The sequence below is a fragment of the Chelonoidis abingdonii genome, chromosome 17, assembly GCF_003597395.2.
Source record: "Chelonoidis abingdonii isolate Lonesome George chromosome 17, CheloAbing_2.0, whole genome shotgun sequence".
NCBI lineage: Eukaryota > Metazoa > Chordata > Testudines > Testudinidae > Chelonoidis > Chelonoidis abingdonii.
Genome location: NC_133785.1, coordinates 21064606 through 21089329, shown reverse-complemented (window position 1 = coordinate 21089329; position 24724 = coordinate 21064606). Strand labels below are relative to the sequence as shown.

The 24724-nt window shown below is 41.6% G+C and overlaps 1 protein-coding gene across 4 annotated transcripts in view; it reads left to right on the top strand.

The window, feature by feature from the left end:
- The window catches only part of GRIP2 (glutamate receptor interacting protein 2), a 496203-nt gene that overhangs the window by 358612 nt on the left and 112867 nt on the right, over positions 1-24724 (top strand). The window contains exon 1 of one of the 4 annotated variants that reach the window (XM_032784291.1): positions 4749-5636. The exons of the other annotated variants lie outside the window; for them this stretch is intronic. Coding sequence (XP_032640182.1) covers positions 5597-5636 — 40 coding nt within the window. The 5' untranslated portion in view covers positions 4749-5596. Of the gene's footprint in view, positions 1-4748; positions 5637-24724 lie in introns of those variants that run through there. 4 annotated transcript variants of the gene reach the window in all.

Below are 24724 nucleotides of genomic sequence, written 5' to 3'. Positions count from 1 at the left end.
GATGTAGGAGTCACTGCAGCACTCCTTTTTCACCATTAATCACACTCCTGGGACGCATCCCCTATTCAATTCCCTTTTTGCTCCCACCCACAGACATGGTCGTTGCTATTGGGCAACGATAGATGTGAATGTTGTTGTTTAAGGAGAAAAATGTATAGTTATCATTTTTATTTCCCTTTAATGATGAGGAAAATAGATCGGGGGTTCAGCAAGCAGCCCCTTAAAATACTCTCCCTTTTGGTGCTCTAACAGCCTGTATGTCTTTGTGAAGCAAGGGCTTTAGCTGCCTATTAGATGGGTCAATTTATTGTGTAGTATCCATTTATTGATGATAAATTTGCTTTTAAGACTAGCTGGTGGAATTTGCTCTTAATGGATAGAGCAATACGGAAATGTTTGTCCTCTGGCTCTGTGTCTAGGTTTCTTGGATACAAGGCATCTTTAAAGATCAAGGCTTTTTGCTCATGTGAAGAAAATTAGTGGCTGTGTGTTGCAATTTGGCTCTATGTAGCTAAAACTCTGCATCTGCTTTCCCCACTAACAGGTCTGAATCTGACCCATAGGTGTCTAGCTGTTTTAAAGAAGCAGAGCTAGCTAAGTGTGATTTCTGTAGCAATAGAATGGAGTAATTACAGTAGGTGGTGGCTGGTTAGGTGACCAGCTAAGAACTCCTGTTGATAAGATATAGGGAGAGGTGGGCAAACCTTTGAAAATGGGTGAGGTTGGGATTAGTTATCTAAACTGTCTGAACCTCTTTATTATGCAAAACGGGGTTGGAAAGTCTCTCACAAATAACTGGCTTTCTTCTGAGATGTCCAGTATTTCTTACACTTCTAGCATGACCGAGACAAAAAGTGGCAATTTTGGATCTCCTGTCCCAGGTGAAACCATAGAGCCAGATTATATGAATGGGAAAAACAAGGATTGGGGGTGTGGGAAGTCACCCAAACTCCCTTGAACCTCATCTTTTTAGCTGAAAGTTTCTGGATCCTTTCCTTATGAACCAGCCATAACCCAAGCATTTCATTTGCTGCTAATATGGGTTCACGTATGGTCAGATTCTGTGTCTCCTATGCAATGTGTTTTTCTACTTGCCATTTTTTGTGCTTGCTGTTTGTTGGACAGCAGCAATATAGCTGTCTTTAGAGAATCTCCAGGGATAGGCTACTGTAGAGTGACTTTGGATGCTTTTACATTTTTCCAAACACAGTGTGTATTTTTTCCTTGATAGGCCATTGCAAATATTTTGCTGTAATGTCACACAGGGTTTGGATCATTGCTATAGGATCGGGGGGAGGGGGAGACACATTGTTAAATACGTGCTGGATCAGCATGGGGCAGCAAACTTTTTGGTGCTTCGCAGTAGAGAACCGTAGCAATGTTTTGAATGAGCTGCTTCTCAGCTCGCTTCTACCCCCAGCTCTGTTTGTGTAAAGTATATTCTGTATTTACAATGTGCCAAGCCAACCTAGATCCAATGGAACTTACTTTTAGTGAGCTTTACATTGGACTAGATGTAGGTGCTCAGTGATTGTTTACAAAATTTCAAAGGTGGGAAGACTAGAAATGGCAGGTAAACGTAGTTTTTATGTTTCTTTGTGAATATATGCAAATCTAGATATTCCTAGTTGCTGTTGGCCAACAGTTAGTACAAATTAAATTTTAAACAGATGGCTGGTGAGTGATTTCTCTAGGGACCACTTCTCCCTGAGGAAAAAATCACCCTTTTACATAAACTTAATGGCCTTTCAGCTGGCTTTCATCCAGGTGTAGTAATGTGTAATTCTCAAGAAGCTGGACTGGGAAATGTGTTTTACTATGAACCATGGAATCTGGTTTTGTGATTTAAGCTGTCTTGAAGTTGTGCTGTCTTCAGGCCTCACATCTTATTTCAAATGCTAAGCTGATCTTGCATTCTTTGCACATCCAACATTTTCACAAAAGTTAGTGGAAGTTTTGGGAGTGCCAAGAATGCAGAATTCCCTGTGAAAGGTTTTTTGGTATTTTATTTACTATTCAATTCACTTTTATTTCTCTCTAGCTAAAAGATCCCAATTGGCATCCAGTTTCAGTAAGAACCTTTTTTGTAAGTTAGGCACTTCTATACATACATCCATATAGGAGTATGGTTGGATAGCTATTTAATTCAGGACACTTCAATCAAAGTTGTTGTCAAGAGGTAGAGGATGTGTAGATTATCACAAATCAAAGCTCTACTTACTATTGCTTTGGTTCCAGCCACAGTTTAGATTGATGCCTCATACTAACGTTTCTGGTAACCATACATGACAACATGAAGATCTATATGTATATTTTTGGCTGCGTAATTGGTCTTCACATATGTGGTGTACTACTTTAAAAAATTATTATTTGGAAGAGATTCAAGCTGTTCACTTCCACTATAAAATATTGCCGTCATCAATTTCAAGTAGGCATAGTGTTTATATGCATTGGCCAGTATCCATAAAGTAAATATCTTCATTCTGTCTTCTACCCTCCTCCCACGTCCTCTATGGTTGTCCTTTTTCAATAGCTGATCATTTTGATGGCGGCAGTAAACATATCAGGGTATTTATACTTTTAAAAGCAATCTATTCTAGATTTAATGTCCATTTCATTGCAGTCAACACAGTGCATCTTCCTCAAATTATCAGTTTCTGATTATATTTGTTTCTTAAAAAGAAATCTTCAAGTATAGCACAATATAACTTTTTAAGACACAGTTTCTCCACTGCAAAAACATTAATAGCAGTATGAAAAGATTGCTAATTACAAACTTCAGCTCAATTACTAACTACGTCTATTGTGAAACAGAACTTAAAAAAAAAAACAACCCACACAAATTGTGGACCAAAATATCATGTGTTTGTTTTACTAATTATATCTCTCTTTTATGTAAGGCATCTGAGCACAAAGCAGCTGCCTTCGTGCCAAGATAAAGATCTTGCTGCACTTCAAGCCCAGCAGAAAGTTTAGGCTTCCCTCCGTGAAGCCCACTTGTTCACACTCCACTGCTAAGCCCACAGGGATCTTGAATATTTAGGCCAGGTCTACACTAGAAACTTTTTTTTTTCTTTTTTTTTTGCCAGTACAATGTTGGTTATGACATTGTTATACTAGCAAGAGTTCTACTGTAGATGCAGTTATACCAGCAAGAAAACAACAACAAAACCACCACCACCACAAGAAAGCACTTGCAAATACATGTATGAGTTATTTTGTTTGGAGAACTTGTATAAGTCATGAGTAGGGCCCGATCAAATTCATGGCCATGAAAAAAGCATCGCGGACCATGAACTCTGGTCTCACCCCATGAAGTCTGGTCTTTTGTGTGCTTTTACCCTATACTATACAGATTTCACAGACCAGAGTTTCTCAGATAGGGGGTCCTGACCCAAAAGGAAGTTGCCAGAGGGTTACAAGTTTATTTTAGGGGGTCGCTGTATTGCCTCCCTTACTTCTGTGCTGCCTTCAGAGCTGCACAGCTGGAGAGCAGCGGCTGTTAGCCGGTCACCCAGCTCTGAAGGCAGCACCCCACCACCAGCAGCAGAGAAGTAAGGGTGGCAAAACCATACCATGCCGCCTTTACTTCTGCGCTGCGGCTGGCAGGGCACTGCCTGCAGAGCTGGGCTCCTGACCAGCAACCACTGCTGCCAGCAGCAGTGCCAAAGTAAGGGTAGCAGTACTGCAACCCCCCTTACAATAACCTTGTGACACCCCCCCAACTCCTTTTTGGGTCAGGACCCCTACAATTACAACACCATAAAATTTCAGATTTAAATAGCTGAAATCATGAAATTTACAATTTTAAAAATCCCATGACTGTGAAATTGACCAAAATGGACCATGATTTTGGTAGGGCCCTGATCATGAGCTATGCCGCCAAAAGCACTCTTAAGCAGTGTCTGGCAAGATAGCTATCCCAGCAAGAGCTCTTCTCCCATTCCATGTCCCACACCTGAGGTCCAGTCTACGTGGGAAGTTCTGACTTCACAGCACAGTCTTTGTGTTCCTGCCTCACTTTCTTCTAATGCTGAACCGAGTCATTCTCACAGGACAGTGTGTGTGGCTCCTGGTCCAATAACAGAAGGAAGCAGTTTGTCCGGTGACTCTTGTCTGATGCTTCAGTGTAACATGCCAAGCATCCTATAGTAGAGGATAAAATTCCCTGCTGTTGATCAGTTTATACCCTAAGCATGAGACTTGATCACTATATTATCTTGTATCCTGCCTACTCAGATTGCAGACATTACTATTCTTCCTATAAGTATTTGAAAGCTTGTGTTCCTTTTGCCCTTTCTCCATTTCCAGAATGTATATGGGGATAGGGTGACCAGATGTTCCATGTAGGAGGTGTGTGTGTGTTTGCTTCTTTTTTAAATAGAGACAGTCCTGATTTTTGGGTCTTTTTCTTATATAGGCTCCTATTACCACCCCTATCCCCATCCCAATTTTTCATACTTGCTATCTGGTCACCCTATATGGGGTTTGGGCAAAACACAGATCTTTCAGATCTGTCCCTTGGTGCACTTGTGACCAAAGCCCCCCTCCCCCACCCCAAAAAAATCTTAATCCTTTCTCCTCTCCAGAGAGAGTTAAACTGAGCAAAGGAAACATGCAGAGGTTGCCAGTCTGTCCTTCCAAGAAGGGGTTAAACTGAGTTTTCAGAAAATGCAGTAGGCAGGACCTAGAATTGCAGCTTCATTCTCTCTTGCACTCAGTTTTGGGGAGGGAGTCGAATGCTTTGACAGCAGCTTGACATTGCCTTGAAAGGTGCTGGAAGCTCTCTAGGCATTTGCCAAAGGGGGTGGGGGAAAGGAAAGCCTGTCAAACAGTACTGCAGTGTCAGCCTATTCCCATGCTCGGAAATGCTACTGCAACTTGGAGATTTCCATAAGGTTTAGCTGCCGTCCAACTTCTGCCACTGGGATCGTGCACAGAAAGGTCCTGGAGGCACAGAAGGGAATCTCCTCCAGGGCAGGAGCTTCACCATCTCCAGGATTTTTTGTGAATTCCATGCTGCGGGACAAAAGGTTTTGTGCAAAGGGCAAGGACACTGCCCATGTGGAATGATGGCTGCTCTCAACCAACATGGTACAAGTTGGAATATTGCTGGGAATGAAGTGTGTGCTTCATGTTTGCTGTATCTGCCAGCAAGCCAGTGCTCAGCTGTCACTGCTCCTTCGACCAGCTGTTCATTTTAATCATTGCATTTATAACTTGTGCACCACAAATGCCGAGTGGCCAGTCTGACAGATCTATTGCTGGATTTTTAAGAACAGCTAAAGATCCTTTAGCCTCTGATTTGGTTTTGTTCTTGTCAAACCAGACTGGATCTTGAGATTCTCATTTTAACTAGCCCTGTTTAGAATTTTGTTAAAGGCAGGGCAACATTTGCTGGGAGTCTTCCTAAAGTGGAGTCAATAGGACTTTGTTCCCTTTAAGTAGAGCAGCATAGCGCGCATTGTAACCCTGCTCTGCTGTGGGAGACAGACTGAAAGTGAGCTTGCTGTGAAGTGATTCCAGTACAGCCAGGAAGAGACAGAAAGGAGCTGGTATTGCAATTAGCTGAATGCTTTGATAGATAATAGCAAACATGCTTTGTGGACTGAAAAAGGATTTGCAGTCCGACTTCGGTGAGTGAGCCTGTATTTTCCCCCCCTCCCCCTCCAGTTTACTTTCATGTCACTTGATTTCTTTTTACAACTATCAAACCCAATAACCAATATATGGCCACCTTTACTGGAGTGTTTCAAAAGAGCTTGGTTTTTACTCTGTCTTAATTGCTTTGATTTGTAAAATGTGCCTCCGCTCCTCCAAAAAGAATTTCTCTCTGTAACAGTTGGAGAGCATCCTATATACCGCCCTGCCTCTCCCCTTATCTGACTAAAAGCTGTATGGTGTGCTCTTTAGACACTCAAAATATTGTATTTGCTCTTCTGTGAACATTTGTATGGCAATTATGTTTCATGGAGGCTTCATGTAACTCTGTACTCTCTTGTTCTCTTTTTTTTTTTTTTTTTTTTACTTTAAAGATCAAGGTGTATAAAAGCTGAGGTGTGTGTTAGTGTTTGTTAGTAATGGACCCTGCTGCGTAGAGCGGGATCCCTGACACCATTCTGTGTCACAGGTCTAACCTACTGTTACCCTGCCTACCAGAATGATTTTGTCTCACACTAGAAAATTGCTAGTCTAAGATGATGATAAACCCCTGTTTGGACATGCAGGGCTGTAAACTACTAATATAGATCAAACAGGCCTCCTTTATCCCCCATATTCCTGTGCAGAGATGAAGTCTTTAAGAGGATGAGGCTCTGGTTACAGAAGCCTGGCACCAGGCCCTTCAGAATGGGGTGGTCCTGAAAATGTACTGGGGTTAAAATGTTGGAGCACCTTTGTGGTTGCATGCTACAGCCCTACTTGTTATAGTTTTTCATTTATAATGCTGCATGAAGTGTTTTTCCCCCCTCCCCCTTGTGAAAGCAAGAACATCAGAGCCTGGAGAAAGGGGTTATTTTGGATTCCAAATAAATCTGCATTGCTTGAAGCAATCTAGTGGGGGGATGCCTTCTTCCCTACCTCTTGAATGAATGAACCCAGGTCAATTGATCTGAAAAAACTATGCTACGTTCTTCCTTTCTCCACTCCAAAATCTATAACGTACACTTGTTAGATCTCCATAAAAGGATAAAATGAAGCTGGCATAAGCCAGTTTACCCTGCTTAAGTGATGGCTAATAACATTAATGGAGGTTAGATACTGAGAGGCAGTAAGTGAAAATCTGCAAGTTAAGATGTCCATTTTTCAAGCTGATTGAACCATTGAAGTATCTCTCTCTAGGCAGAGAGAAGCTGCTCTAACAGGCCATGGATGCAGGCACTACATGAAGAGACTTCTGGAAACTTCTTGGTAGGACCCTGATTGGCTCTGAGAATTAGTATGGGATATAGGACTTTTCACCTCTGCTGGTTGCTATCTAGTGATGCAAAGTGGTTACCAGTGCGCGGATGTCCTGTAGTTTAAATGAATTGTTGGTGAGTCTCACTCCAGTTCCTCTGATTGTGCCACCGATGACTAGCGTCCTACCAAATTCACGGTCATGAAAAATACATCGTGGACTATGAAATCTGGTCTCTTGTGTACTTTAGCAAAAGAACACAGCATTTCTCAAACTGGAGGTCCCAACCCAAACTGAGTGTTGCAAGCCTGTTGTAGGATGGTGGTGGTATTGCCACACTTTCTTCTGCACGGCCTTCAGAGCTGGTCAGCCAGAGAGCGGTGGCTGCTGGCAGGGCACCCACTCTGAAGGCAGTGCCGAGACACCAGAAGCCACGCAGAGGTAAGGGTAGCAGGGTATGGAGGGTGTTGTCAGCCTGAAATATTTTCAAAGGGGATCCCAGCAAAAAAAAATTTAAAAGCCCCTTTGAGAATCCTTATCCAAGGTGACTTACAAGCGTAACAGTAATACAGTGCAATACTTGTGTGAACACATCTGTGAAATTTGTTATTTATGCTGCCACCAGCCTGTGAAAAATGTGGTGTTTTTGTGATTATTTTTTTATTCATTTTTAAGTAGACCCCTACCTGAGAGTTGGTACCCTTTGATGGTGTAAGGTGACACTCCTAAGTGGGTCATTGGTAGTGGGGATTAAACATCAGACCTCTGGATCGCAGACAATGGAGACTCACGGTTTGAGAAACAGCCCAAAACTCTTGGACAAAGCTGCAGGAGGCTTATCAACCTCAATATCAGATCCAGTCACCAGAAGGAGACAGAGCACCACGTTGAATGAGTGTGTTACAGTATCTTAAAATCAGAATTTCTGTGTGTGCTAGAGATGACCATTTCAGATTGCAGGTGGGGCATTTCACTGAGCGACTAGGGCCAAACTTACACTTCTATTGCCCAAGAATTCACCGTTCTGTGAATATATAGCGGAGCTATGATCTTGTTTACCGGAACTAGACTCACTGTATCACAAAGGAGAAGGGAAAGACAGCTGACAGTTTTTTGTCTCCCAGCCCTGTCCTCCTCCATTCTCTTCAGATCCCTCTTTTAGACTGATACACACAGAGTAGCATTCCGTGGATCTTTAATGTCTGGTCAATATTTTAATTGCAGGGGTTTTTTTTAGTAGTTCTTCCTTGAACACGCAAAACAAAGTGGGATTCTTATTTTTTTCTCTATTAGAAATATTTAATCTGTCTCTCTCTTGAAATCCTCTTGGTGGCTGGTGAATGAGATGAACGCATTAAAATCACTGTTTCCATTTTGTTCAAATGAGTTTGTGTATGAGTCACTTTACTTGGCATTTAAAAGTGATGGGAAAATATTAAAGTCCAATGGCTTATTTTGGAGAAGCGCCCAAAAGTTCAGATGTCTCCAGACTTGTTGGGACAACCACTCCTGATTTTTTGGTGGTCCCTGGTACAAAGTCTGAGTAGGCCATTGTCATATTTTCTTACAGTCCCAACCAGCATCAGGAAATGCAGAGCAGCCCAGAACCATTTTTAAAGATAATCTGACTTGCAAGGTAGGGGAGTTGTTTAAGATTTAGAGGGAAGTTTGAGTCAATTCTCATTTATTTGAATGAGCTTCTCTCCCAGTCACAGTGGAAGCCCTGATGGAGAATTTCCAGTGTTTTATATATTTGGCAAGTGATATGCACATAGCATTTGTGTTTGCAATGTAAGGCATCTGGCTAGCATGTGTAATTTTTTAAAAAATATGTAAGATAAGAGAGGCGCGCTCTCTCTCTCCTTTCCTTCTTCCCCCCCCCCCCCCATAATTAGGACTTTATTTCTAGTGCTAGTGAAAAGTGTTGGATTGATATCCCTCCATTCCTCCATCCACAGGAATAGTGGTAATGCAAGCTTTCTCCATGCTATCCCCAACCAATGTGCTTCAGACTCCATCTGTAGAGACTTCTAGGGTTGAGCAAGCATTTCATTCTTCATGACCAATAAGTCTTTGGCCTCTCTGCTGAAGCTGCCAACAATGGTGTCAATTATGATGGTGGCTTTTGGTGTGAAAACTTTAGAGACCACCAAGTGGCTTCATACAGGCCACTGAACACCCCGTACATGGTATAATAACTTTGAGTCTCTTCTAACCCAGGCTAGACTTTCATTGATAGCCTAGAAGTGATGAGCTCTACATTCCGTTACAAATCCCCTGTCCTAGTCAGGCCTAGTCCTAATTTTTCTGTGCTTTAGCATAGCAGTTACAGTTAATACAGTAACTAATGATACGGTTGATAGGTAACTTTACAGTTTTGTATAGTCATTGCAGCACTCTCTGTTCTTAAACACTCAGCCATGGAAAACAAAGTTGCTTAGCACTATTAACTGGGAAGCCGCTGAGCCTTGGTAGTTAAGGAACTGGCATATCAGATGTGCGGTGTGCTGAGATCGTTTGGTCTCTGCTTTGTAGTAGATATCCATGAGGGACTACAGAGCACCCTTGCATTTTCTAGCAGAAGTCCTTTTATTTTGTTTGGATTTTTCAGGGTGGTATTATCAAACGTAGCTTTTATTCTTGAGGGATGTTAACTCAGTTTAACCACTTGTTGACTTTGGCATAAGTGACGAAGAGAAGGACGAGATGCAAATCTAAATTTCATTTAACAGATTAAATGTCTCTTAGCTGATAACTCAGTAATGCTAAATAAACAGACCACCTTGCTTTGCAGCATTTGCTGCGCCTGCAACCAGACGTTCTGCCTTGCCTGGTGTCATTAAGTCATTCTTTGCTAAATCTGAAGGACCTTGTCTACAAAGTGCAATTGGTCTCTAGCTTTCTTGCAGAAGTAGCCCATTTCTGTTTAAACTGTTTGTTTGTTTTTTTCCTCCACTGTAGAAAACGTGCAAAGGAATGAAATTTCAGGGGTGTGAAAATTGGCAAAAGAACAAAACAAGTGTGCATGTTTGGGGGAGGAGAAGAACGTTAGGAAAACTTTCCCACCAGTTTTCCCAGAGCTACCAAACAGGGTGGCCAGTGGCCTAAATTTCTTCTTTTTGCCCTTTTACTCAGCATGCCCAGCAGCCCCTGTTATAAGACACAGGGCCAGCTCCAGCTTTTTTGTCGCCCCAAGTGGCGAAGCAGGAAAAACAAAAGCCAATTGATGGCACTTCAGCAGCAGCTCAAACATGCCACTTCATTCTTCTGCGGCAATTTGGCGGCGGGTCCTTCACTCCTAGGGACTGAGGGACCCGCCACTGAAGATCCAGACGTGCCGCACCTTTCTGTTGGCCGCCCCAAGCACCTGCTTCCTTCGCTGGAGCCAGCCCTGATGAGACAGTCTCTGGGCTCGTCCGTGTTCCATCCCTATGTAAGTCCAGCATTGCAAAGATGGTGTTCCAGTGCAGGGGCATTGTCGTTAACCCCATTGGCACCACTTAGCATTACTAATGGAATCATCATTTTGCAAGGTCAACAGTTCAATAAATGCCAGAGTCCAATTTCTAAATACCTGTTTTCACGTTGCTGTCAAATAATAAAAGTACATCTTTCGTATGCGTCTCTGGCTTCCTTTTGACTAAGATGTCGCAGGCGATGCTATTCCAGCCAGGATGCCACATGTTAAAAAAAAAAAATATGCAGCTGGATACAAAACCAAAAAGCCACATTTATTTTATTTATTTTGTAGGCTGAAAGGAGCCAGTTCACCCTGTTAGTGAAGAAACCAGAGATCACTGCACTGCAAGAAAGTAGTTAAAAATGTGAAGTCCCTTTCGGCAAGCAATCCATGCCTGACTTTATAAATGCATTGGGTAATGCATTAACTTCTGTCTTTTACAGGATGGGGGCTCCAAGTTTTTCTTTACTGTAAACTCGCCTCACCTGAAGGTGGTTCAGTTGCTTAAGAGCAGACGGCTCACCTGGTGTGTGTGGAAATCTCTAGTTCTAGGCTGAGTCCCTCTTCCCAACTACAGATAATGGACAGCCTGTTTCTAATTGGTTTGTTCTATTCGTGTGAGAGAGACATTTTTATTCTTCTCTTCCTCATACATTAATGTTTTTATCACTATTATTATTAACTAACATGAATGTTCTCAACTTCCAAACTGGTAACTTCTTTTTCAGCTTTCCTTTTAACTTGTGATTTGGAAAGTCACTTGCATAACTTTACCTAGAGATGTAAAATCTTATAGGAGTTAGTATAATAGCCTTCCTCTCCATTCCCACCAACAGCCATCCCCAACTTTTTTTATTATTGTGATAAGAATGGTTTTTTTTCCTGTTGGTCATGTGGTTTTGTTCAAGGACCTGGTAATTATATGCTTGGAGATGAAGGCTTTTCAAAGGCATCTTTCCCAGCAATTTTCAGCTGGAGATGTGGGTAAAAATATCTCTCCAGTTTTTATCAGAAATGTTTGCAGTAATGTGCAATTATGAGCTCTGCCTTCACTCAATTCATACTGGAAGAATTGGCTTCAAGGAGAAGTTTGTTTCCTAACTGCAGTAGATGCCAGCATAGTTGGCAGATGCAGGGTTTTGGAAAAAGAGACCAGAAATGAAAATTGCTACGAAGCAAATTGGTCCCTACACCTGGAAACCATGAAAGGGTAGAATATACACTTTTTTCCCTTTAAATCACATTAATTTGCTTTGCATATCTGTTCCCAAAATGGCCTTGTGAAAGCTATTTAGCCTCGTCAAGATGCGAAGACGATCTCACTTAATCATTCCTTGCAGCTGATCCAGTTCTTGTCATGCGAGTTCGTGAAATGACACCAGAAAGGGGAGAGAAATTGTCCATTTTCTTCACAGCAGGTTCCCAGTCTGAAAATATGGAAATAATTACACCACTACCTTGATATAACACAAATTTGGATACAACGGGGTAAAGCAGTGCTTCAGGGTGGGGCGGGTAACACAGGTAAGATTTTTTTGGCTCCCAAGGACAGCGTTCTATCAAGGTAGAGGTGTATCACCATTCTATATAGTCAAATGAGACGACATTAAGTGCCAATTCAGTTTGGAGAAAGAAATAATGGAATTAGGGTGGGAGGCATATGGGATATTAAAATGTGAGGTATAAGGGTCTTGATGTGGGAGGCAGTACCTTGCTCCATTAGAACTGTGTGTGTGTATGTGTGCGCGACTGCATGTGCACGCGCATGTGCTCTTCCTGTGCAGTTTATTCTTTCCACATACCCTCCTTGTCAAAACTGATGTATATTCCTGAGCTGTCTTATGAAATACTGTTTTGTGATTAGTACAACAGTCCAACTTTTGAACAACCCTCCCCTTACCTGCTAAAAATCATCCCATTTAAAATGACTCTGTTACTACCCTTGCTTCAAGTTCCTGCTCCATTCTCTTAACTAACTTTCCTCCCCTTCCTTGTTCCATGGCTTAAACCATCTTGCTGGTAGATGTACACCACCCATCCCTTTTTGGAATGTTGCAAGTTTTGTGCGTGCCCCTCCCCCCCAAAGCCCTGATGAATATGCAATTATATAATAATTCCAGTCAATTGCTGTTCCTGACCAAATGTCCTACTTCAAGTTGCTGGCCCTGGCGTTTCATGGTCTCTTCAGAATACACATTCCTTCCCACAGTATATTGTTCTTCCCTATTCATATTGCAGTAGCACCTAGAAACTCCAGTCAGGCAGCCAAATCATCCCCTCCTGCATTAAAAATCACCAGAGGGAGATTTTAGGATGGGACTCTCCAAGAGAATTTCCTTGTGGCATCTCCCCTGGAAAACAATGAGAGCCATGCTCCCAAACTTGGCAGATCCCAGGAAGGCCAGGACTATCCATGCTGGCTCTAACCCCCGTGGCTTCTCCCAATACCCTTCCCTTAAGATGCCTGTGGCACTACATAGACAATAGTACAGCCCCGGACTGTGTTATGTTGTTTCTTCCAGACAAATTTTGTGGAAGAACGAAGAATTATTTGCAGTCTCCTATGACTTGCCTAATCTCTGCCCTGTCATCCAGACTGCGTGGCAAAGGCTTGCTAGATATGGGGATGGGGAGAAGAAGGATTTTATGAGCCCCCTTTCCATGCACGTAGAGTCCACCTCTTCCACAAGTGGATCTGAAGAGATGGAGATGTTCTAGTCCTGATTCACAGGAAGAGACATCTGTGTCCTGAAAAGTGCTCTTGTAAAGCCATGATCTGGAAAACCTTCATTAGAGCAAGTCTTAACTGGGAAACGTTTTTCTTCAGTTATACTGCTCGCTATTTCATATCATCCCATGTTTATCTGGTGTTTTGTTCCATCCTTTTTCCAGCCACTCTAGCCAATTAAAAAATAAATGTTTTTTTTAAAAAGTAACATTGGCAGGCACCAGCCAATTCTCACCTCCTTCCCTTAAGTTCCCTGCATTGAAGTTGAAATACTGAGCATTTCAGTCTGTCATCGTTATGTTACTCAATCCAGTGTTGTGACTCTATATTGCAGAAGTTTACAATTGAAATAGCTGCAGTAATGGCATGGGAGGTATGAAGAAATTAGGTGAATTAAAAAATAAAAATAAAAATCCCTCTCTTCCATTTTGCCCCTATGATCTAATCTTAAAATTGAAGGGAGCTAGACAGAGGGATCCTGACAATTAACTGGAGGGGAAATAGAAGCACTTACCTCGGTTGAAATTGGAGAACCAAGCTTGTCAGGCCCTGCAAGTTCAGGCTAACAGCAGTTGTTCTGCTAGCTCTCTCTCCTCCTAAAGAGTCACTTTATCATTCTGTGCTGACTCTAGCAGTACCATGAGCTATAATAGGCAATTAGCTCCTAGCAGATTTATGCGACTTTGCATTTTATAAGCAATCGTGTGTTTAATGATTGAACAGATCTATTGTATCTAATGTTCACAGGGCCTGATTTTGCTCCTCTGTCACTGATGTAAATGGAGAACAATTCCTCTGAAGTGAGTGTATGTGGTACCACATTTAGGTTCAGTTTAGATGGTGAGCAGAGACAAATCATGTAAGGAAAAACTTGTTAGCAGTGTCTGCTTTCCGACGTACTCAGTCGCTATCTAAAGGCTGGGGTTATGTTATCTGAGGAAATCTGGATTGCGCCAGTAATAGGATCTCCCGCTTCCGTGCTGATGAGACAGACGCCAAGGCTGGTTGATTAAAATCATGGCAATTCAAATCAGCGATGTAAATCATTATTTAAATCAAGTGGAAAGCCATGATTTTAATCTTTTACTCAAATTTCCAATTGGTACTTCCTTTCTTTTCTACAGAAAGGTACATTCTCATTGGTTGATATAATATTAAAACATGTTGATTTACAACTAAGTAGAGCCTTTACACTAGACTTGTTGCATCTTCTTACTACCTAGGAAGGTGTGCTATAAATGTATAGCTTAAAATTTTAAATTCTTATTAATTGTACATGTTTAGAAAAGATGAATGCTATATTACTTATTTGCCAGATAAGCCATAAGCAAAAAATTAATTATGTCAAGCTGCATTAGGACGGTAACTGGAATTTAATTTAAAACACACAAAACAGCAAATACAATTTATTTTATTAAGCAAAGCCACCTTACGTGTTTTGGCTATATAACCTTCTCTTATCAAAACATATATCTTTTCAGCTAAATTATTTATTAAAGGAACAGAAGAATTAACTGTACTCAGTGAATTAAACTGATTTCTAGTCAGCCTGAGAGAATTTTCAAATATGTCTACGTGAAAGTGACTAGAGTTTAAGTTCCTACTCACTGAAGTCTCTTGAAAAGGAGACTGCAGTCTTGTAAATTACTTAAGCTGTCCTTCAAACTTTTAAAACTAGTAGTTCTCATCCCCATTCTTCTGTTTTTTATTCATAGATTGAAAGAGGAGACAAGTTTTCCTGCTTTAACTCTGTGACATAACCCAGGGTAGAATCTGTACTGTTGAACAGATTGTCTCCTCAGTTCTCCAACCTGAGGTGCTTTTTACACTACTTTGCTATGAGAGCAGCCACACCTGGCCAGCTTCCAGCGTGTAAATTACTCCCAGCTGAGTTATAGAGTGCTCTTAGCCAGCCACTCCTGAATTACATTGCAGAGTGACACCAGAGCATCTTGCACTGCCCAGCTCTTTCCTTCTGAACAAGCTCACAGAAAGTCCATCATTTCATTAATAGAAAATAATATACACAAACCCAGTTTTCTCAAATGGCTTTTCCCAAACACTTCAATCCAAACACAGTGGCTTAGATAAAACAATAAAAACAAGTTTATTAACTACAGAAAGAGCTGTACTCGTTACTTGTAATGACTTGAAGTAAGATTTTGTCACAGATATTTTTAGTAAAAGTCATGGACCGGTCACAGGCAATAAAGAAAAATTCATGGATGCCCATGACCAGTTGGTGATCTTTAACTTAAATTGTAACAAAATGGGGAGCTCATCTGCAGGGTTCCCCCCATCGCCTGGGGTAGCTGGGAGCTGCTTAGAGCTCTGGGGACCCCATGGCGGCTGGAAGCTGCTCGGAGTTACGGGGGACCTTGCAGCTCCCAGCTGCTGCAGGCTGAAGACACGGAGGTCTCTGGAAGTCAGATTCCATGACTTCTGCAACTCAATGATATAATCGTAGCCTTAGTAATGAGACATAAAAGTCAGAATCGGTTACAAAGAAATAAAAGGTGAAATGCAAACTAATACCTAATTTAACAAGCACAGTGAATTTAAAGCAAGAGGGTTTCTTACCACATGCATATAACAGTCTAACTGGATTTTTTTTCAGCTGGGGACCGTCCCCCAGTGCAATGATGCTGTTTTTGTCTTTCAAATGTTGTTGATGCCGTGAGTAGAGATGAGGGAAGAGAAGTGATTTGGGACCTCTCTTCCTCATTTTTATATCTTTTCCTCCTCTTTGAGAATCCTGTCCAGAAAGCGTTCAGGTAACAGCCAGTCTGTCTACTTGGGAACCCCCCAGCTGTTCCACTGCCAAGAGTTCCACCCTTTTTCCTGCCAAAGAATGGTGGCTTAACCAGGTGATAGTCCATTTCATTTTGATGACATCTGGTTGAGGCATCAGTCAGTTTGCCTTGTGTGTCTGAGGAATTGGTTTCTGCCTGCTTTTCTAGACTTGGAGCATGTCTCCGTAAAGTCATACAATAGAATCTTATAACTTTACATACAGTGTTGCCATGCCATTTTACCAGGACAATAATGATCAGCAAATTGAGTTTTCAAAGTATACCTCACAGGGCATACTTTGTACAAAATTTATCGTCATTTTGTAAAAATAAGCATAAAGGTAAAGACTGTCAAACTCCCAATCAATTTCTCAAGTTTGAATGAATCAGTCCGAAGAGTCTACTACTGTCAAAAGTTGGTCTAGTACTTCAATAAACTCTGATTCTAGGTGCTTAGGTGGTAATTTCCACAAGATCAGTGATGTGACTTTCGTTAAATCATCAGCAGCAACAGGGCCGGCTCCAGTGTTTTTGCCGCCCCAAGCAGTGGGGAAAAAAGGCAAAAAAAAGCTGTGATCTACTGTCACTGCTTCATTCTTTGGTGACAATTCAGCAGCAGGTCCTTCCCTCTGAGAGGGACTGAGGAACCCGCTACCAAAGGACCAGACATTCTGCCTCTTTCCTTTGGCCACCCCAAGCACCTGCTTGCTGCACTGGTGCCTGGAGCTGGCCCTGATCAGGAAATATGTGCTGCTTAAATAATTCATGTCCAGCCCTGAAATTTATTATGGTTGGCATGACTGATGGGTACTTTATTAGATGCCTATATCATAGCAGAGTTAGGTATCTATGCTGGTATGTTGGGTTGAGAATATTGGCAAGAAAATGAGNGTTTTATATATTTGGCAAGTGATATGCACATAGCATTTGTGTTTGCAATGTAAGGCATCTGGCTAGCATGTGTAATTTTTTAAAAAATATGTAAGAGCTAGAACTCAGGCATCCTGACTCCCTGCCCCCTTCCCTCCCCCATAATTAGGACTTTATTTCTAGTGCTAGTGAAAAGTGTTGGATTGATATCCCTCCATTCCTCCATCCACAGGAATAGTGGTAATGCAAGCTTTCTCCATGCTATCCCCAACCAATGTGCTTCAGACTCCATCTGTAGAGACTTCTAGGGTTGAGCAAGCATTTCATTCTTCATGACCAATAAGTCTTTGGCCTCTCTGCTGAAGCTGCCAACAATGGTGTCAATTATGATGGTGGCTTTTGGTGTGAAAACTTTAGAGACCACCAAGTGGCTTCATACAGGCCACTGAACACCCCGTACATGGTATAATAACTTTGAGTCTCTTCTAACCCAGGCTAGACTTTCATTGATAGCCTAGAAGTGATGAGCTCTACATTCCGTTACAAATCCCCTGTCCTAGTCAGGCCTAGTCCTAATTTTTCTGTGCTTTAGCATAGCAGTTACAGTTAATACAGTAACTAATGATACGGTTGATAGGTAACTTTACAGTTTTGTATAGTCATTGCAGCACTCTCTGTTCTTAAACACTCAGCCATGGAAAACAAAGTTGCTTAGCACTATTAACTGGGAAGCCGCTGAGCCTTGGTAGTTAAGGAACTGGCATATCAGATGTGCGGTGTGCTGAGATCGTTTGGTCTCTGCTTTGTAGTAGATATCCATGAGGGACTACAGAGCACCCTTGCATTTTCTAGCAGAAGTCCTTTTATTTTGTTTGGATTTTTCAGGGTGGTATTATCAAACGTAGCTTTTATTCTTGAGGGATGTTAACTCAGTTTAACCACTTGTTGACTTTGGCATAAGTGACGAAGAGAAGGACGAGATGCAAATCTAAATTTCATTTAACAGATTAAATGTCTCTTAGCTGATAACTCAGTAATGCTAAATAAACAGACCACCTTGCTTTGCAGCATTTGCTGCGCCTGCAACCAGACGTTCTGCCTTGCCTGGTGTCATTAAGTCATTCTTTGCTAAATCTGAAGGACCTTGTCTACAAAGTGCAATTGGTCTCTAGCTTTCTTGCAGAAGTAGCCCATTTCTGTTTAAACTGTTTGTTTGTTTTTTTCCTCCACTGTAGAAAACGTGCAAAGGAATGAAATTTCAGGGGTGTGAAAATTGGCAAAAGAACAAAACAAGTGTGCATGTTTGGGGGAGGAGAAGAACGTTAGGAAAACTTTCCCACCAGTTTTCCCAGAGCTACCAAACAGGGTGGCCAGTGGCCTAAATTTCTTCTTTTTGCCCTTTTACTCAGCATGCCCAGCAGCCCCTGTTATAAGACACAGGGCCAGCTCCAGCTTTTTTGTCGCCCCAAGTGGCGAAGCAGGAAAAACAAAAGCCAATTGATGGCACTTCAGCAGCAGCTCAAACATGCCACTTCATTCTTCTGCGGCAATTTGGCGGCGGGTCCTTCACTCCTAGGGACTGAGGGACCCGCCACTGAAGATCCAGACGTGCCGCACCTTTCTGTTGGCCGCCCCAAGCACCTGCTTCCTTCGCTGGAGCCAGCCCTGATGAGACAGTCTCTGGGCTCGTCCGTGTTCCATCCCTATGTAAGTCCAGCATTGCAAAGATGGTGTTCCAGTGCAGGGGCATTGTCGTTAACCCCATTGGCACCACTTAGCATTACTAATGGAATCATCATTTTGCAAGGTCAACAGTTCAATAAATGCCAGAGTCCAATTTCTAAATACCTGTTTTCACGTTGCTGTCAAATAATAAAAGTACATCTTTCGTATGCGTCTCTGGCTTCCTTTTGACTAAGATGTCGCAGGCGATGCTATTCCAGCCAGGATGCCACATGTTAAAAAAAAAAAATATGCAGCTGGATACAAAACCAAAAAGCCACATTTATTTTATTTATTTTGTAGGCTGAAAGGAGCCAGTTCACCCTGTTAGTGAAGAAACCAGAGATCACTGCACTGCAAGAAAGTAGTTAAAAATGTGAAGTCCCTTTCGGCAAGCAATCCATGCCTGACTTTATAAATGCATTGGGTAATGCATTAACTTCTGTCTTTTACAGGATGGGGGCTCCAAGTTTTTCTTTACTGTAAACTCGCCTCACCTGAAGGTGGTTCAGTTGCTTAAGAGCAGACGGCTCACCTGGTGTGTGTGGAAATCTCTAGTTCTAGGCTGAGTCCCTCTTCCCAACTACAGATAATGGACAGCCTGTTTCTAATTGGTTTGTTCTATTCGTGTGAGAGAGACATTTTTATTCTTCTCTTCCTCATACATTAATGTTTTTATCACTATTATTATTAACTAACATGAATGTTCTCAACTTCCAAACTGGTAACTTCTTTTTCAGCTTTCCTTTTAACTTGTGATTTGGAAAGTCACTTGCATAACTTTACCTAGAGATGTAAAATCTTATAGGAGTTAGTATAATAGCCTTCCTCTCCATTCCCACCAACAGCCATCCCCAACTTTTTTTATTATTGTGATAAGAATGGTTTTTTTTCCTGTTGGTCATGTGGTTTTGTTCAAGGACCTGGTAATTATATGCTTGGAGATGAAGGCTTTTCAAAGGCATCTTTCCCAGCAATTTTCAGCTGGAGATGTGGGTAAAAATATCTCTCCAGTTTTTATCAGAAATGTTTGCAGTAATGTGCAATTATGAGCTCTGCCTTCACTCAATTCATACTGGAAGAATTGGCTTCAAGGAGAAGTTTGTTTCCTAACTGCAGTAGATGCCAGCATAGTTGGCAGATGCAGGGTTTTGGAAAAAGAGACCAGAAATGAAAATTGCTACGAAGCAAATTGGTCCCTACACCTGGAAACCATGAAAGGGTAGAATATACACTTTTTTCCCTTTAAATCACATTAATTTGCTTTGCATATCTGTTCCCAAAATGGCCTTGTGAAAGCTATTTAGCCTCGTCAAGATGCGAAGACGATCTCACTTAATCATTCCTTGCAGCTGATCCAGTTCTTGTCATGCGAGTTCGTGAAATGACACCAGAAAGGGGAGAGAAATTGTCCATTTTCTTCACAGCAGGTTCCCAGTCTGAAAATATGGAAATAATTACACCACTACCTTGATATAACACAAATTTGGATACAACGGGGTAAAGCAGTGCTTCAGGGTGGGGCGGGTAACACAGGTAAGATTTTTTTGGCTCCCAAGGACAGCGTTCTATCAAGGTAGAGGTGTATCACCATTCTATATAGTCAAATGAGACGACATTAAGTGCCAATTCAGTTTGGAGAAAGAAATAATGGAATTAGGGTGGGAGGCATATGGGATATTAAAATGTGAGGTATAAGGGTCTTGATGTGGGAGGCAGTACCTTGCTCCATTAGAACTGTGTGTGTGTATGTGTGCGCGACTGCATGTGCACGCGCATGTGCTCTTCCTGTGCAGTTTATTCTTTCCACATACCCTCCTTGTCAAAACTGATGTATATTCCTGAGCTGTCTTATGAAATACTGTTTTGTGATTAGTACAACAGTCCAACTTTTGAACAACCCTCCCCTTACCTGCTAAAAATCATCCCATTTAAAATGACTCTGTTACTACCCTTGCTTCAAGTTCCTGCTCCATTCTCTTAACTAACTTTCCTCCCCTTCCTTGTTCCATGGCTTAAACCATCTTGCTGGTAGATGTACACCACCCATCCCTTTTTGGAATGTTGCAAGTTTTGTGCGTGCCCCTCCCCCCCAAAGCCCTGATGAATATGCAATTATATAATAATTCCAGTCAATTGCTGTTCCTGACCAAATGTCCTACTTCAAGTTGCTGGCCCTGGCGTTTCATGGTCTCTTCAGAATACACATTCCTTCCCACAGTATATTGTTCTTCCCTATTCATATTGCAGTAGCACCTAGAAACTCCAGTCAGGCAGCCAAATCATCCCCTCCTGCATTAAAAATCACCAGAGGGAGATTTTAGGATGGGACTCTCCAAGAGAATTTCCTTGTGGCATCTCCCCTGGAAAACAATGAGAGCCATGCTCCCAAACTTGGCAGATCCCAGGAAGGCCAGGACTATCCATGCTGGCTCTAACCCCCGTGGCTTCTCCCAATACCCTTCCCTTAAGATGCCTGTGGCACTACATAGACAATAGTACAGCCCCGGACTGTGTTATGTTGTTTCTTCCAGACAAATTTTGTGGAAGAACGAAGAATTATTTGCAGTCTCCTATGACTTGCCTAATCTCTGCCCTGTCATCCAGACTGCGTGGCAAAGGCTTGCTAGATATGGGGATGGGGAGAAGAAGGATTTTATGAGCCCCCTTTCCATGCACGTAGAGTCCACCTCTTCCACAAGTGGATCTGAAGAGATGGAGATGTTCTAGTCCTGATTCACAGGAAGAGACATCTGTGTCCTGAAAAGTGCTCTTGTAAAGCCATGATCTGGAAAACCTTCATTAGAGCAAGTCTTAACTGGGAAACGTTTTTCTTCAGTTATACTGCTCGCTATTTCATATCATCCCATGTTTATCTGGTGTTTTGTTCCATCCTTTTTCCAGCCACTCTAGCCAATTAAAAAATAAATGTTTTTTTTAAAAAGTAACATTGGCAGGCACCAGCCAATTCTCACCTCCTTCCCTTAAGTTCCCTGCATTGAAGTTGAAATACTGAGCATTTCAGTCTGTCATCGTTATGTTACTCAATCCAGTGTTGTGACTCTATATTGCAGAAGTTTACAATTGAAATAGCTGCAGTAATGGCATGGGAGGTATGAAGAAATTAGGTGAATTAAAAAATAAAAATAAAAATCCCTCTCTTCCATTTTGCCCCTATGATCTAATCTTAAAATTGAAGGGAGCTAGACAGAGGGATCCTGACAATTAACTGGAGGGGAAATAGAAGCACTTACCTCGGTTGAAATTGGAGAACCAAGCTTGTCAGGCCCTGCAAGTTCAGGCTAACAGCAGTTGTTCTGCTAGCTCTCTCTCCTCCTAAAGAGTCACTTTATCATTCTGTGCTGACTCTAGCAGTACCATGAGCTATAATAGGCAATTAGCTCCTAGCAGATTTATGCGACTTTGCATTTTATAAGCAATCGTGTGTTTAATGATTGAACAGATCTATTGTATCTAATGTTCACAGGGCCTGATTTTGCTCCTCTGTCACTGATGTAAATGGAGAACAATTCCTCTGAAGTGAGTGTATGTGGTACCACATTTAGGTTCAGTTTAGATGGTGAGCAGAGACAAATCATGTAAGGAAAAACTTGTTAGCAGTGTCTGCTTTCCGACGTACTCAGTCGCTATCTAAAGGCTGGGGTTATGTTATCTGAGGAAATCTGGATTGCGCCAGTAATAGGATCTCCCGCTTCCGTGCTGATGAGACAGACGCCAAGGCTGGTTGATTAAAATCATGGCAATTCAAATCAGCGATGTAAATCATTATTTAAATCAAGTGGAAAGCCATGATTTTAATCTTTTACTCAAATTTCCAATTGGTACTTCCTTTCTTTTCTACAGAAAGGTACATTCTCATTGGTTGATATAATATTAAAACATGTTGATTTACAACTAAGTAGAGCCTTTACACTAGACTTGTTGCATCTTCTTACTACCTAGGAAGGTGTGCTATAAATGTATAGCTTAAAATTTTAAATTCTTATTAATTGTACATGTTTAGAAAAGATGAATGCTATATTACTTATTTGCCAGATAAGCCATAAGCAAAAAATTAATTATGTCAAGCTGCATTAGGACGGTAACTGGAATTTAATTTAAAACACACAAAACAGCAAATACAATTTATTTTATTAAGCAAAGCCACCTTACGTGTTTTGGCTATATAACCTTCTCTTATCAAAACATATATCTTTTCAGCTAAATTATTTATTAAAGGAACAGAAGAATTAACTGTACTCAGTGAATTAAACTGATTTCTAGTCAGCCTGAGAGAATTTTCAAATATGTCTACGTGAAAGTGACTAGAGTTTAAGTTCCTACTCACTGAAGTCTCTTGAAAAGGAGACTGCAGTCTTGTAAATTACTTAAGCTGTCCTTCAAACTTTTAAAACTAGTAGTTCTCATCCCCATTCTTCTGTTTTTTATTCATAGATTGAAAGAGGAGACAAGTTTTCCTGCTTTAACTCTGTGACATAACCCAGGGTAGAATCTGTACTGTTGAACAGATTGTCTCCTCAGTTCTCCAACCTGAGGTGCTTTTTACACTACTTTGCTATGAGAGCAGCCACACCTGGCCAGCTTCCAGCGTGTAAATTACTCCCAGCTGAGTTATAGAGTGCTCTTAGCCAGCCACTCCTGAATTACATTGCAGAGTGACACCAGAGCATCTTGCACTGCCCAGCTCTTTCCTTCTGAACAAGCTCACAGAAAGTCCATCATTTCATTAATAGAAAATAATATACACAAACCCAGTTTTCTCAAATGGCTTTTCCCAAACACTTCAATCCAAACACAGTGGCTTAGATAAAACAATAAAAACAAGTTTATTAACTACAGAAAGAGCTGTACTCGTTACTTGTAATGACTTGAAGTAAGATTTTGTCACAGATATTTTTAGTAAAAGTCATGGACCGGTCACAGGCAATAAAGAAAAATTCATGGATGCCCATGACCAGTTGGTGATCTTTAACTTAAATTGTAACAAAATGGGGAGCTCATCTGCAGGGTTCCCCCCATCGCCTGGGGTAGCTGGGAGCTGCTTAGAGCTCTGGGGACCCCATGGCGGCTGGAAGCTGCTCGGAGTTACGGGGGACCTTGCAGCTCCCAGCTGCTGCAGGCTGAAGACACGGAGGTCTCTGGAAGTCAGATTCCATGACTTCTGCAACTCAATGATATAATCGTAGCCTTAGTAATGAGACATAAAAGTCAGAATCGGTTACAAAGAAATAAAAGGTGAAATGCAAACTAATACCTAATTTAACAAGCACAGTGAATTTAAAGCAAGAGGGTTTCTTACCACATGCATATAACAGTCTAACTGGATTTTTTTTCAGCTGGGGACCGTCCCCCAGTGCAATGATGCTGTTTTTGTCTTTCAAATGTTGTTGATGCCGTGAGTAGAGATGAGGGAAGAGAAGTGATTTGGGACCTCTCTTCCTCATTTTTATATCTTTTCCTCCTCTTTGAGAATCCTGTCCAGAAAGCGTTCAGGTAACAGCCAGTCTGTCTACTTGGGAACCCCCCAGCTGTTCCACTGCCAAGAGTTCCACCCTTTTTCCTGCCAAAGAATGGTGGCTTAACCAGGTGATAGTCCATTTCATTTTGATGACATCTGGTTGAGGCATCAGTCAGTTTGCCTTGTGTGTCTGAGGAATTGGTTTCTGCCTGCTTTTCTAGACTTGGAGCATGTCTCCGTAAAGTCATACAATAGAATCTTATAACTTTACATACAGTGTTGCCATGCCATTTTACCAGGACAATAATGATCAGCAAATTGAGTTTTCAAAGTATACCTCACAGGGCATACTTTGTACAAAATTTATCGTCATTTTGTAAAAATAAGCATAAAGGTAAAGACTGTCAAACTCCCAATCAATTTCTCAAGTTTGAATGAATCAGTCCGAAGAGTCTACTACTGTCAAAAGTTGGTCTAGTACTTCAATAAACTCTGATTCTAGGTGCTTAGGTGGTAATTTCCACAAGATCAGTGATGTGACTTTCGTTAAATCATCAGCAGCAACAGGGCCGGCTCCAGTGTTTTTGCCGCCCCAAGCAGTGGGGAAAAAAGGCAAAAAAAAGCTGTGATCTACTGTCACTGCTTCATTCTTTGGTGACAATTCAGCAGCAGGTCCTTCCCTCTGAGAGGGACTGAGGAACCCGCTACCAAAGGACCAGACATTCTGCCTCTTTCCTTTGGCCACCCCAAGCACCTGCTTGCTGCACTGGTGCCT